This window comes from Rhinatrema bivittatum, chromosome 19, assembly GCF_901001135.1.
Source record: "Rhinatrema bivittatum chromosome 19, aRhiBiv1.1, whole genome shotgun sequence".
Lineage (NCBI taxonomy): Eukaryota > Metazoa > Chordata > Amphibia > Gymnophiona > Rhinatrematidae > Rhinatrema > Rhinatrema bivittatum.
In genome coordinates, this window is record NC_042633.1 from 5,444,154 (window position 1) to 5,459,660 (window position 15,507).

General features: G+C 43.9%; 1 protein-coding gene across 1 annotated transcript in view; it reads right to left on the reverse strand.

Annotated features, from left to right (window-relative positions):
• Positions 1-6,873: 6,873 nt before the first annotated feature.
• LOC115081086 (vomeronasal type-2 receptor 26-like) overlaps positions 6,874-15,507 on the reverse strand; it is a 32,082-nt gene continuing 23,448 nt past the window's right edge. The window contains exons 3-5 of the mRNA XM_029585597.1: positions 12,662-12,889; positions 9,150-9,273; positions 6,874-7,787 (exon numbers count right to left, since the gene is read on the reverse strand). Coding sequence (XP_029441457.1) covers positions 6,874-7,787; positions 9,150-9,273; positions 12,662-12,889 — 1,266 coding nt within the window. The remainder of the gene's footprint in view (positions 7,788-9,149; positions 9,274-12,661; positions 12,890-15,507) is intronic.

The window sequence follows — 15,507 nt, forward strand, 5'->3', positions numbered from 1 at the left end:
GTACTTGTTTTTGTGAATATATGGCAAACTCTCTGGCTGAGTCACATAGAAGTCTGTATGTTTTGACTTTATGAGTTTACTTCTTGTAAGCCACCACAAAATTAGGAGCGAATGGGCTATAACTCTTTTCAATTAAATAAGTAAATACGTTTCATAGATTTTGATGCAGACATTTATAATTGTAATAGCCTTCTCTGGATCACATCAACTCATATCATTTTGAAAGTATGGCCTTCAGAAATGGACACACAGTTCTCTAGGTGAGAGCTCACCAATTACTTGTACAATGGCAAAACTGCCTCACTTTGGGGCAGATTTTTAAAAAGTACGCGCATCCGGCACGCGTATCTTTTAAAATCCGGGGTCAGCACGCGCAAGGCTGTGCAAAATCAGCAGCCTGCATGCGCCAAGCCATGCAGCCTGCCTCCGTTCCCTCCGAGGCCGCTCCGAAATTGGAGCGGCCTCGGAGGGAACTTTCTTTCCGGTGCCCCCCACCTTCCCTTTACTTCCCCTAACTAACCTGCCCCCCGGCATTAACTAATCCCCCCCCCCACCTTTATTTCAAAAGTTACACCTGCCCGAGGCAGGAGTAACTTGCGCGCACCGGCGCGCCATGTTCCGGTCCGGGGGCTGGTCCGGAGGCCGCGTCCACGCCCCCGGAACGCCCTTGGGCTGGAACCACACCCGCAGCCCCACCTCGGAACGCCCCCCGATGACGCGCCTGCCGTGACACGCCCGCCCAGGAAAGCCCCGGGACTTACAAGCGTCCCGGGGCTTGCCCGCGCCACCGAGCCTATGCAACATAGTCTTGGCTTGTGTAGGGGGTGGAAGGGACAGCTTTTCGGGGGTTACACGCGTATCTTACGCACGTTCCGCTTTGAAAATCTGCCCCTTTTTCTACTAGATCTGCCTCTCTTTAAGCATCCTAACATCCTTCCAGATCTGGCTGCTGCCCTATTGCAACATTTAAACTACCTTGAAATCCTCACATTATCACCCCGCAGTCGCTATCCTGCCTGATGGAAATCAGTATCTTATACCACACTGCATAAAGCTCCCTTTGATTTCTGTACTCCCCCCCCCCCCCCCCCCCAACTACACAATTCTGCATATTTTAGCAGGCAACCACTTCCCAACTTAGACAACATGCCATTATCTCATTCTTTTGGTTCTTTCTTTCCACTGAGGTATTGATGAATTTGTTAGATATTTTACACAATCAATATAATGGATAGGCAACAGATATCCAGTGTACCAATTTTGGGAATTTTATTGTAAGGAAATCATAAATTATGAGCAAGAAATTCTCATTGTGTTAAATATTGGCCATATCTAGTGTTCCAAACACAACTAAACTAAAAGTAATCTAGAGATATTCATACCAACATGTGTTCTACTTGGCTTTGTGTCTTTGAATCCAATTTATTACCAATTAATAGAGCCAGGTCTTTATCCTGGTTAGAAATGTCACTAACAGAATAGTATTCCCAAACAGTATGTCTTACTTTGTACAACGTGCTGGCTGAGGAGTATCTCTGAAGTCAAGGATGGGGTAAACAACACCAATGTGAGATCCAGCTATCACCCCTATGACAAAGTCTCCATCCAGAGAGAAGGGAGCCATCTCCCGGAGCTCCAGCTTACATCCTGGTTTTATCGCTTCCGTCATGGGAACAGCAAGCAGCAAGAGAGTCAAGCATGCAAAAAGTCTCATTTTCTCACTCTCTATCACAAAGCCTCTAGATTCATCATCACAGCATGGGAAGCACAGAAGAGAGAAATGGAAAGTAAAAAGAAACATAAAACCAAGTGGAGTATAGGCAAAAAGAGATCAAAGATGCAAAAAGAGAACTAGAGCGAAAACAGCAGAAAAATGACCAAAGAAAGATGAAACAGTGAGACAAGAAAATAATCATTGAAAGTTCAAAAACATAAATTGAAATCAGGAGATTAGAAACCAAGAAATAAGCATATAATTTTCAATACAGAGACTGAGATATAGAAAGAAAATAACAAGGAAACACACATACAACAGAGATTAAAATGTAAAGAGAAGAGGCCAGATTGTCACAGGTGAATAATTGCACCAGAGGACAAGGTTTATATCTTCTCTGCCTGGAGGTTGTTTCACTGACTCCTGTAATTCTAGAGATGCAATTAAACAAGGTGGTAGTCAGGTGCCTTCCAGCACTCATTATATGATGAGTAGGTGTGTGACCTGTAATAACGGGTCCTGATGATAATCACAGCCTGATGTCTCCCCTGGTACAATGAAGGAGGAAGAACAGTATTTTGTTTTAATTTCAGATTCTTTTACATTCCCCTTCCATTTTAGAAATTGGAGGATTAACCTTTTGAAGGTCACTATTCAGAAAAGAGGTGAGAAGACAAGGTAGCCGGCTAAATTGATCTGGATAACTTGAGACAGATATTCAGCTGGACAAGTCTTACAATGAGAATACTCAGCTAAAGTTATCTGGGTATCACCACCCAGATGATGTTAACCCTAACCAGATATGTTCTAAATATAGTAGATGTGATTTCGATTGCAACGTATTGGCAATCCGCAACATATACGTCCCTATCCGTTGCATTCGTGGCTTCGTGAAACGGATCGCGATCCCCCACAAATACAAACATATAATTCTTTTGGCTCATAATCATTTCTTAGCGGCCGTTTGAAATAGGAGATAGCAAAAGCCAGCCCTTTCCTGTGAGTCATAAATGACCTCACAGCCCTGTCACACAGCCCGGTCAGACAGGTTGGCAAGGAGACCAGAATGCAAACTTTCAGAGCTAAGCATTTTTTGTAATGCAGCCAATTGCCGCTCACACTCAGTGCTCTGTGATGCTGTTCCTGATGACGCAGCACTATTTATAAGTGAAGCACGCGGCGTGCCACGCACTTTCTTGGCAGGGATGGTATGGGAAGGTGGCTGAACTCAGAGCTAGTCTGAGTGTATCAAATCTGTATTCAATTGCTAGCTACTTCGATAGAAAAAGATATTTGTTTGATTTGGCTGCAGTGCTAGCTAGCCCTGTTATTTTTTGTCCGCACTTTTTTTAATTGATCAGAGAGTTGAGAGGGTCTTTCTGTCTGTGCCACTGAGAGAAGCTGCTAGCACTAGCAGTGGCATTTTGCTGCATATTTTACCCCGTGGGGTAGGTTGGAAGCAGCATTTTGGTGTTGTGGGTGGGAGATATATTTAATTTCTAGCTAGTTTGATAGAATTGCCATTGAAACATATTTCATCAATTTTGCTGCTGTGCCAAGCCAGGGTTTTTGTTAACTGGCATAACTGCAGTCTTTTTTTTTTTTTTTTTATTGAACTCACTGTCTCTCTGTGCTCTTTCAATCCAAGAAGGCAGTGCACTGGGCATCAGTAACAGTGGGCACTGGGTAGCTTTATAGTTTTGTAGTTACAACTTTGTTGTGTGCACATACATTACATTAGTGCACACATCAAGGCACTGTGCCTGTGGGCAGCCAGTTTTGCAGAATCACGCATATTGGGACAGCGGTGGCCTCAGAAGCCAAATCCCCAGGAGGCCTCTTTTGTAGTTACAACTTTGTTGTGTGCATATACATTACATTAGTGCACACATCAAGGCACTATATCTGTGGGCACTGCAGCCAGTTTTGCAGACTCACGCATACTGGGACAGTGGTGGTCTCTAAAGGCAAATCCCCAGGAGGCCTCTTTTGTAGTTACAACTTTTTTGTGTGCACATACATTACATTAGTGCACACATCAAGGCACTGTGCCTATGGACAGCCAGATTTGCAGAATCTCGCATATTGGGACAGCGGTTCTCTCTGAAGGCAAATCCCCAGTGGGCCTCTTTAGGAAATAATTCTTTTAATTGAAATACCTAGTAGGCAGTGACATTAAATCCATAATGTCAGGGAAAGCTAGACGTGGTCGAGTGATTGGGACTGGGAGAGGAGACACCTCAAAAGGGAGTGGCACTCCCCCATTAAAGTTAAAAAGGGACCTGTTCCAATCTAACATCTCTGGAGGGGCAGGCAGTTCCATCCGGAAAAAAATGAAATATAAAGACGATGCATCGCCTCCACCTGTTTCTGACCCTGTAGTTTTGGAGGTGAGGGAAGGGGAGGCTGTTATGCAAGACAAAATGGTGACACCCAAAAGCAGCAGTGCGACAGCAGATTCAACTTAGCATTGACAATGTAGTGCAGGCACTGTTTGCTTCTGATTCTGATGAAGAATCATCTTGTGTGGGATTCTCATCATCAGAAATGGAAGACGTAATAGCTGGCAAAGGTTTAGGAGGATTTGTTAGTCCTGTCTTAGCCACCACTTCACAGCTGCAGGGGATAGATGAAACTGATAATGAGGAGGAGGAAGAGCAGTCAGTGCAGGCACAGAGTGAGACTGATGCCCCTGGCATTGCTTCTCAGGGAGCACCCACTACTTCAGCTCCAGTGCCAGCATCTACCCCGAAGGCTATAGAAAAGGGATCACGAAAGACATCTGCGATCTGGAGCCACTTTAAAGTGATGGAGGACCTGCATTTTGCTCGGTGTAATTACTGTGGCAGGGCTATTTGCAGAGACAAGCAAATGGGACATCTATCTAATTTTGGCATGAAGCATCATATGAAGAGGCAACACCCAACAGCATTACTGCCATCTGGGGATGGTGGCAGTACCAGTCAGGGAACCCCTTTTCCCAGGCAGCGTAAAGTAGTTGAAAAGGAGAAGAGTCATCCCACACCCTCATCCCCTTCTAGCAGTCAGGTGGCAGGCCAGCAGCCCCCTGCCATGTGGCAGAAGTGACAACCCACCATGAAGAAAATGGGGTGGTGTGCAGTAACACTATCCTGGGGTAGGAGGCAGGCAGCCTCAAAAGTTGTAACCAGGAGCATTGGGGAAATGATTGCACTTGATGACCAGCCCTTGCAGATAGTGGAGAATGTGGGTTTCAAGCATTTTCTGAAGGTCGTAGTTCCAAATTACAAAGTCCCCTCCAGAACCACATTTAGCAGAAAGGTCATCCCCAGCCTGTACAAGCAGTATCACAGTTGCATCCAAGCACTGCTAGATAAGGCACAGGGGAGTGTGCATTTCACCTGCAATATCTGGACCGCCATAAATGCTGCACACTCTTACCTCTCCCTGACAGAACACTGGTGGGACCTGGCTGAGGCAGGGGCAGGCAGCATTTCTATTAGTGAATAAGTATCAGGGTGGACGTAGGATTTACTGCACACCCACCTGACGGATGAGGCCCATACCGCAACCAATATTCTAGCATGCATCAGACAGATGCTGGAGGGCTGGCAACTACAGCAGCAAGACAGGAATCCTCAGGCAGGGTTCTTTGTCACAGACAATAGTGCAAACATGGAAAAGGCAATATGTGACAGGGGCTTTCAGAACATCCGATGTTTTGACCACACTCTGCACCTGGTAGTGAAGTCAGCTCTGGGGTTGGTGTCCAATCACCAAGAGAATGAATACCTGCATACGTTAATACACAAGTGCAGGAACATAGCAGCGCACTTCCACAGAAGTGTGAAGGCGGGGCAGGTTCTCCAACAAAAGCAGACTGATTTGGTGATGCCTCACAAATGTCTCCTTCAAGACATTGCCACCCGGTGGAATTCTACCTATATGATGCTGCAGAGGTTAGTGGAGCTGCAGACAGCACTTCATGAACTTTTTGGTTCAATTGACATAGGTGTGCAGAATCCCATAGGGCATCATGATTGTTTAGTCATGAGTCATGTTAAAAATGGCAACCTATGACTAATTAACTAAATAAATACCAGCTTCAAATAGTTTAAAAGATTTATTAATGGAGGATAGCATTAGTTCCTCCATGGAGAAGCAACACAAAACAAGTGGAAAATGATTCTAAGCTTGCTCAAAGATCTGACGTGCATGCTCAGCATTATAAGGGTTTTGGGTCCGCTGATACCAGACATCTGCATAATCCACACCCATTACCTTTAATAGCCAATCAATAAATGTTTAGCATGTATGTGTGTGTGCTCTCACTATGGGCCGGAGCCTCTTGTTATCAGTAGTAGAGAATAAGCCAAAGTTAGTTCCATCCTCCCAGGAATGATGTCATCTGTGCTGGCTGATTCTCTGATAAGCTTAATTATCATAGTGCTTCATAGTGCTAGAGATACATGTGCAGGATATATGCAATTCACTTTTCTACATTTCCCCCTTTGAAGGGTGACAGCTAGGAACCCTTCACACCTATCTGCGTCGCATATTGCCTGTCTTAGGTTGTCCCGCCTAGTTAAGGCTAATCCTTACTGGCTAGAGAAGAATTGGAATGTGCTAAGATAATCCTTGGGAGAGGGAGTTGGTCAGTGTTGGGCTGGGTTGTGGAAGAGGTTTGGAGAGAGCTGGGCTCAGACTGGGGGGAGGAAAGGGAGGGTGTCCTGGGATGGGCTGACTGTTCTGGGGTCAAAGAGAACTGTGATTGAACTGGAGGGGGATAGAGTACTGGTGTCTGCTCATGGAAAGTGTGTCTAGAAATGCTGAAGGGGAGAAGGATGCCTGGGTTCCAATGTAGAGGGGTAGCCAGGTAGCGCGCACACTTCTTTTAAAATCTACCCCAATGTGTTTTGACTGCATCACAAAAAATTTCAGAAAATTTCAGAAAAATAATTTTTTATATGGCTGTGAAGTGGTTTATTTGAAGTAAGGATTTTCTATTAATAAATCTAGCCTGCTTTAAAGGTGGATGATAGATTAGACTGCGTGTTGGATATACTCTTCCTTGCACTGTCTGGATTGCTAACACTTTTATATTTATAATTTTGTCTTTGACTCAGTTCCTTTTAGATCCTTGTCTCTCATACTGCATTTTGGATTATTATAACATAGAGTCACTCTCTTTTCATTGTATTTTTTCCTACTACATGTTCCTTGGTGTTCATCTCTGGCCGGAGGAGAATAATGTAGCATTTGGGGAAAAAGATTAGAAAGAGTAAGCCTGCTCCGGAGGACAGAATGGCAAAGATCTCCACTGCCACCATGTACTTCCCCTGCGTGCTGAGGTAAGTGGGAATGAAAGACAGCCAGACGCTCACAAAGACCAGCATGCTGAAAGTGATAAACTTGGCCTCATTGAAGCTGTCAGGTAATGACCTAGCCAAAAAGGCCACCAAGAAGCTAATACTGGCCAGGAAGCCCATATATCCCAGCATGCAGTAGAAGAGTATGGTCATCCCATCATTGCACTCAGCAATTATCTTCCCACTTTCAGATCTGGTGTTGTACTCAGGAAAGGAAGGATGACTAAAAATCCAATAAGTGCAGATAGCTAATTGGACCAGGGAGCAACAAATAACAAGAAGGTTGGGTATCTTTGGCCCAACCCATTTTCGGAGCTGATTGCGTGGGTTCACTGCTTTGAATGCAATGACCACAGTTACAGTTTTTGCCAATATGCAAGAGACACTGACAGTGAAGATGAGGCCAAAGGCAGGTTGACGAATCATGCAGGTGAGATTTATGGGAAAGCCGACAAATGTTAGGGAGCAGAGGAAGCACAGTGTGAGGGTACAGAGGAGGAAGTAACTGAGGTCCCGGTTGTTGGCCCTCACAATTGGTGTGTCTTGGAACCGGCAGAAAACAAAAAGGATAAGGACTGTAACCAAAGACAGGATAATGGCAGTAGCAGCCAAGGACGCTCCCAGGGGCTCCTCATAGGACAGGAACTCGATAACTTTGGGTAGGCACTTGTCTCGACTTTCATTGGGCCATTGGTCTTCTGGGCACTTCCAACATTTAGTTGTATCTGAAAAGGTAGAGAAACATTGGTCAAATGCAATATCTCTATCTGTGCTATAACTGTACAAGGTTCCAGAGGGCTGCCAAAATTGTGTAGGGCCTACAACCTAATGGCCGGATTTTAAAAGGCCTGAGCACGTAAAATCCGGGGTTTACATGTCTGGCTGGGACTTGCGGGCGCTGTGTGAATTTTCAAAGAGGCCCGGCCATGCACGTAAACACCGGTATGTACGCAAGTGCTGGTCCTCTTCAAATGGGTGGGCTGGGACAGCAGGGTTTGGGCAGGGAGGGGCGGGGCCAGGGGCAGGCTGAGACAGCACTTTTAAACGCTTTCCCGAAGACTCTTGTGCCGGCAGCCAGCCGGCACTTGCAACTTACTTCAGCTTGGTAAGTTGTCATACAAAAAAAAAGAAAGATAGGTGGGGTCAGATAGGGGGTGGTCAGGACAGGGGAAGAGGGAGGAAGTTTAAGTAGGGGGGTAGGAGCAGACTGGAGAAGGCCCAAATGCGTCACCGTGCAGAGTTTGCACACATTGGAAACCGCACGCACATGGATGCGCGCGTGCACTTTATAAAATGTACCCCTAAGCTCTCTATGGTGAAGTTTGGGTGTTAGGACTGTCTATGCTGGGCCTTAAATTGGGAGTGTGCTTAAATAAGAAAGTGATGTCCTGCCTTCTGTGCCACCAGAGGGCTCTAGTGAAACCTGACACACATGTAAAACAGTGTTTCTCAATCCTCTCCTGACAGTGCACTTAACAAGCCAGGATATCCACAATGAATATGCATGAGAGAGAGAAAGCCAAACCACTAAAATCAAAATATCCATGTACTGCCCTGTTAAAGTAAGCCTCAGTAATTGCTTACATGGCACACCCAGATATTGTTCTCAGGTTTTATCAAACTCTGAACCAAACAGCCATATTTTAACCTGTTTTCTAAACCAATGATGAACCTCCTTTGCTCTAATTTCCCTTGGAAGAACATTTCAGAGTCAAGGTGCAACAGGTAACAAAGATTTGTCTTCGTTTATCTTGCTGCGAATCTCTTAGCCCTGGAATACAGAGCAATGATGCTTGTGAGGAGCAAAAAGATCTACCTGGGATATAATGATTTAAATCATCAGTCAAAAGATAAGGCACCAACCCATTCAGCCCTTATAAATATGGACCTTGCATCTTTGTGCCTTGCTTGTAGAAACGTGATCTACAAGACCCAGCATGAAATGGGATAAAACCAGGACTGGCTCTTAGGACAATTACAGAACCCACATGGATCCGCCAAACCCTTCTATAATAAGCCTTACATCGTAGGATTGGGAAGTTAAAAAAGTGCTAAGTAGATTCACAGAATCACCAGAAGTGGCTCACCCGTTTCATTGGCTATTTCTCCAATGGAACAGGGGACGCAGTCGAAACAGCAGGCGGGCTGCCCCATTCTGGAAGATTTCCTGTATCCAACAAGGCAGCTCTCACTGCAGACAGTGCGAGGCGTCTGTGAATTATAAAAGAATTAGCCAACTTATGTATCTAGGTTCTATCATTATCTGCTATTGTAGTCTGCCCTTTCTGCCTTTCCACAGCAATACCACAGATTATTTGGTATCTGGCTTTCCCCTCACTTCCACTACCTCTATGGATCACCTATGCATGAAACAAGCATTTTTTTTTTTTAGTCCTGTTAACCCTTTGTTTTCCACCATCTCTATTCGAACATTGCACCATGTGTGTGTAGGTCCCTTATATCTTGTTCTTTACGCAGTCCCGTACATTCATGGCAACTGTTGACATGTGTCTTCTGAGATGTCTGCAGGCCTTCTCAATATGGCTGCCACAGCCTGTCATTTCCATTTGGAACTGTAGTGTGGCCCTGATCACATGACTAACAACCAATAGGAGTGCAGGAGAGAATTTGATCAATGGGAAAGTGAAAAGGGCAAAGATTTCAAGTCTGCCTGAGCTTTTCAGGACCATTAAAGAGCGATAGAGCAAGACAGAAGAAGGTACTGCCTGTGACCCTCGATAATTCAGCCTGTTGTCCCCTGCAGGGATTTTAACAGTCGATATCCCTGCTTCACTGGGCAGCGGGAGATAAGTAGATGGTTTGGAATATTCTCTGCTGAGCACTTTTCATTGCTATTTTTCTGAGAGTGTACGCACCGTTCTCAGACACACAACCAGGAGAAGCTTTTGTAGTGAGCTCTTCCATAAATTACTGAATTCTCACAGGTCGATTTGAAAAGTATCGCACACGTATGTGGGCCACGTTCGAGTAACACGTATTTTAAAAAGCTGCAAAATGCGTGCATATGTACCCATGTGCATGTGAGGAATAAGGGGGTGGAAAAGGGGCCGGCATAGGCATTCCTAGGCGGGGACATGACTTTCACACGTAACTCCGAATCTGGAAAACAAAACGAGAGCGCGTGCACTAGATACCCGCGTCACTTTACCGCTGCTCCTGATGTGGAGCAAGTCTGCAGATCTCACGTTTTAGCGTTTATAGGACAGGGGGAGGGGTCCGGTTCAGCTGGGCAGCGTGGAGGATGAAGAACCAGCAGGGTCTGAAAGACCTCACTATTAACTGGACAAACTGGTGGGCTCATTGGAAAACTGGGAATGTGCCTTGCGCGAGCAGGATTTAAAATTCAATGGCATACGCACGTAAAAGCTGACAAGGTCCTATTGAAGACAGTCGTGCGATAGCTGGGTTCGAGTAATCTCTTAACATTAGGAGCATACTTGTGTGCAGTTGGTGCATTTTAAAACATACGCATGTAAATGCGTACACGTGTGCTCATTTTAAAATTGACCTCACAGATTTATTTAAGGTGGTGGAGACTGCAACTGGAATAAAAACATTATGAGGGCAATATTCAGCTGCTATCTGTCTGAACATGTTAACTGGATAAACTTATCTTGCTTAATTGTCCTAGATATTCAGCAGCCACTCCACTCACACAGGCCTGACATTTCTACGTTATTTATACCATGGAAGGACCATTTTCTAAACTATTCCCCTCTATCTGAAGCTGCATGAAACAAAAGCCTTTTTCTATTTCTAGTTATACTTATTACTCACCTTTTTAATATGAAAGGACTGCCCAAAGCAGCTTATGACACATGCAAGCCTTAAAATGTCAGAAAGTCATATATCTATATAAATAAAAATGTTAAATAGTTTGGACAAAATCGCTAATCTCAGAAACCACTGAACTGATTGCTTTCAAATTTGGACACAACCTTCCTTTCGCTTACGGGAAGGTTCTCCTGTACTTACATTACATATTTGTCACACCTGTGACAGATAAAATAGGTTTACAAATGTTTTCCAGAAAACAGCGACATCTGCTGGACGTAAGCGCCATCTGTTACACCTTACACTAACACACGCTACACTAATCATTTTGCCAGTCCAGGTCCACGTTTCAGTTCCATTTTAACACATTTGCGCACTTTTTTCGCCGGAAGATAACTATTTCCTTTACAGATAAAATACACCCACCACCCTCCTCACGCCCCCCACACACATGCCAAATTTATTTACTTCCCAGGCCCTCACAACACACACAAAACCTGACAGAAGTCCGGGAGGCTCCAGCGGGGAGCCGGGACCGGTCCGGGACACATCTCCTGCACTACGGCCCTCGGCTGCCAGCAATCAACATGGCGCCGATGGCCCTTTCCCTTACTATGCCACTTGGGGACACCAATGGTGGAGTAGCCCATGTGACATAGTAAGGGCGAGGTCCCCTCGGCACCATTTTCAGGACTGGCAGCTGGCGGCCCTTTGCCCTTACTATGTCAGAGGACCTACCGCTGCCATTGCTCCACCCCACTGACATAGTAAGGGCAAAGGGCCGTCGGACCCTTTTCAGTGCTCGCAGCCAATGGACCAACGCCAATACATCGCTCCCGGACCGCTCCTGAACGCCCGCTCCACCGACTGACATTTTTATCAGGTCTCGGGGGGGTTTGGAGGGTGGGGGGTGGTAATGAATTTATTGCAAACATCTTGGGGAGGGGTCACATGGGGGGGCAGGTTTCATTCATTCGGCAACTCTGGGGGGGGGCAGGGGTGTGGGCTACTGTTTTTCGTAGGACTGGGGGAGGGGGGCAATAGAGTGTGGGGTGGTTAGTTTAAGAGAACGTTTCTCATAGGGTTGTTTTTTGGAGGAAGGGGGAAGTTCACACACAAATACATACACTAAACTTGCACGATCTCGGGAACGCACCAAAATAACCCTCCCCAGACCACAAAAGAAATTTGGGAGTGCACATTTGGTTAGGCACTCCCCTATTTGACTACATAACGCGCACAGACACCCGGGGACAGACCACATGTAGCACCAACAATTTTAATTTCCCAGGTCTTGGGGGGGGGGGGCAGGAGGGGGGGGGGGGGTTATTATTTGATTTAAAGGGTTGGGATTGGGGGGGTTTGGGGTGGGGGTTTCCACAGAAATAGAAAGACAAAAGTTTTCTGATCTGCAGAGTAGGCAGTAGGTGGGGGGGAGGTGACAGTGAGGGGAGGGAGAATGAGGGGGGAGGTGAGTGTGAGGGGAGAGAGTTGGAGTGGGGACAGGGGAGGGAAGAGGGGGTGAGTGACCAAGGGGGAGGAGGATGAGTGACTGAGGTAAATGAGCAAGGGGAAGGGGGAGGGAGGGAAAAGAACCTGACTCTGCCACTGCAACGCGTGGCGGGGTACCGCTAGTCATTACAATAAAATATAAAATACAATAAATATGTATAAAATAACATCTTTGACAAAAACATTCATCTTTCAAAGTTATGTAAGCTAATCTATTTGCAGGACTTTTGCACTTTGTTCACCTCTACTTTTATCTGATTCTGAAATTAATCCCAAAGCCTTTATTTCTCACCTGGTTATACTTTTCATTCCATAAGATGGCACTAACGTTGATAATGATTTCCAGTGCTGGGGATTCCCTGGCATCGTATCTACCCACTTTTACCAGTCTGGTGGTGTCATCTGGGTATATCTGAATATTCATGATGTCAAAGACAGTTGGCACATCTCCATTCTTATCAAAATAGATGTCTTCTCCAGACTCTGTTGTAAAATGCACATCCCAGAGATAATGGAGGACCTATCAATTGCATTGATTATGGAAAGGCATTAAATGATTATGTAGATAGCTTCACACCTCCACGTCTCTCCCCTACTCCACCCTCAATATAGTGTTGCCTCTTTCTCAGATAACACACTGATCTAGTGATGGTTTTGCCACATTTCAAAGAGTTATTTATTTATCTATCTATTTTTTTTATTTGAAAGATTTGCTACCAGCCCTTCCACAGTTCAGAGCGGGGTACAATGCACATACATAATATCAATGTAATAACAAGTAAAACAGAATAAAATAGTAAAACAACCACTAAAATTGAAAAGAATCAGAAACATTTCAAAGAGCTTGTTAAGATCTTATTATTGCAAGTCTTCAAATGCCATTTTAAATAAACGGGTTTTCGGTGCCTTTTTAAATAGGGCTGGATTTTTCAGATTTCTCACATGCACAAGAAGGGAATTTCAAAGAGTTGGTCCGTCAATGGAGAAGACTAATTTGCATGTCTTGTCAAGATGAGCCAACTTAAAGAAAGGAATGTCTAAGAGACCTTGGCTGAAAGTTTGTACAGGTCGAGGTGGTGGATATATTTTTAATATTGAGGCAATCCAGGGTGATGTAACATTGTTCATGAATAGTCACTGAAAGCTTGTATTGAATTTGTGAAAAAAATTGGAAGCCAATGTAGTGATTTGATCATTGGGGTGATATGTTATCTAATAGATGTACCTTGCAACAGTGTTTTGAAGCATTTGAAGGGAGTGAGTTACATAAGCAAGGAAACCAATGAGCAGAGAATTACTGTAATCAAGACTATAAAAGAGAAAGGCTTATAGGATAGTACCAAAATCATTTGGCTTTAACAGACATTTAATGTGATGGAGATTGACAGATCATGCTTATGTGCAGATGCGTAGAGAGAGGGTGCCAATCATGATACCAAGGTTTTGTATTGATTTAGAGATGGGAATCTGATGGTCTTTAAAGTGAGTGTTTGCTGAATATTGAGGCAGAATAATTATTTCGGACTTCTTAACATTAAGCGTTAATTTGTTTTGATACAGCCAGCTTTATGTAAAAAAAAGACAAAGACCCACAAATTGTTCTGTTTGTGCCCAGAAAGATTTAAAGGGAAAGAAAAATTGAATATCACCCAGACTGAACCATAGAAAGACAGTCCCCAAAAGGCCAAGAGAGGAAAGGTGTGAGAGTAAAATGGAGTGGTCAATGGTACCAAAAGCTGACGAAATATCTAGAAAGATGAGGATCTATTCTGAACCATTATCAAAACCACGGAATGCAGTGTCAAAGCTGGAAAGGAGTAACATTTCTGTGTTGTAATCTTTGCAAAATCTGAATTGATATTGATCTAATAAAGAGTGAGAATCCATTAAATCTGATAACTGATGCATTACAGCATTTTCAATGATGTTTTCAAGCTAGGAAAGAGAGGAAATGGGATCATAGTTTGAGAGGATAGTCAGGTCAGCAGAGGGTTTCTTTAAGATTGGGAGGACCGTTGCACATTTTAGCGAATCAGGGACTAGATCAGTGGAAAGAGAAGCATTATTAAATTTAGTAATGAAACCAGAAGTGTCCCAATGGATAACTTTCAATATTGCTGTAGGGCAAGCGTTAGTTGGACTAGTAGAAGAATTGAGATTGGAAATTATGATCTCAACTTCTGGTCTGGACACCTCATCAAACTTGTTCCAAATGGTCCTATTAATAATGGTCCAATATCTTGAATAAAAGATGCACATAATGAATCAATTTTGTCAGGAAAGTATTATGCAAATGTTTCAGCAAAATTACTACCTGGCATAAGTGAGGGAAGAGCATGCGATCCAAGAAAGAGAGATGAGCTGTTTTGCAGAGTGAAACAATTCTCTTGGGTTATTAAAAGACTCTGATGGTTTTTTATATATTAAAGATTTTCTTGTAGATATAACTGCTACCTGATAGAGACAATTAATTTTTATATGCTAATAGATGATCAGGGGTAGAATTCAAATGCCATTTTTTTTTACAATTGTTTGTTCCTGGAAGCGAAAATTAGGCCAGGGGCTATATGAGAGCATTTCTTAATAAAGATTTTTTTTGGGAAGCCAATTCAGAAAGTAGGACAGAATCCCAGTTTTGTCAGGGAGTTTTGACAGGGGGTTTCAAGAAGTGGCAAAAATGTTGATCTTAGGACAATTGGATTAATAAAGATCCTTTTGCAAATGGGAACTTTTGAGTTAGGGATTACCAAATTACCATGGAGAGAGTCAAGGGTAAAATGAATAATGAAGTGGTCAGATCAAGGGACCTGTAAAGCTGAGACATTTGCACATGAAATAGCAAATGTCAAAGGATTCAGAAACACCAAGTTAATAGTGTCACCAGCTCTGTGTGGGGCCAAATATTTGTTGCTCCCATCCACAGGCTGAAAGGCCTTTAAGTAGAGTCGTACACATGTTGGAAGGTGTGACTTGATCAACATGGAGATTGAAATCCTCTAAAATGATAGTTTTAGATAGATCTAAGTTAAGATATGTCAATAATTCATTTAAGGGGGAGGAGTTATGGGCAAGCAGTCCTGGAAGACAATAGATTAGACAGATATTAATCTTATGAGATTTTAGTAAAAAAATGTCATA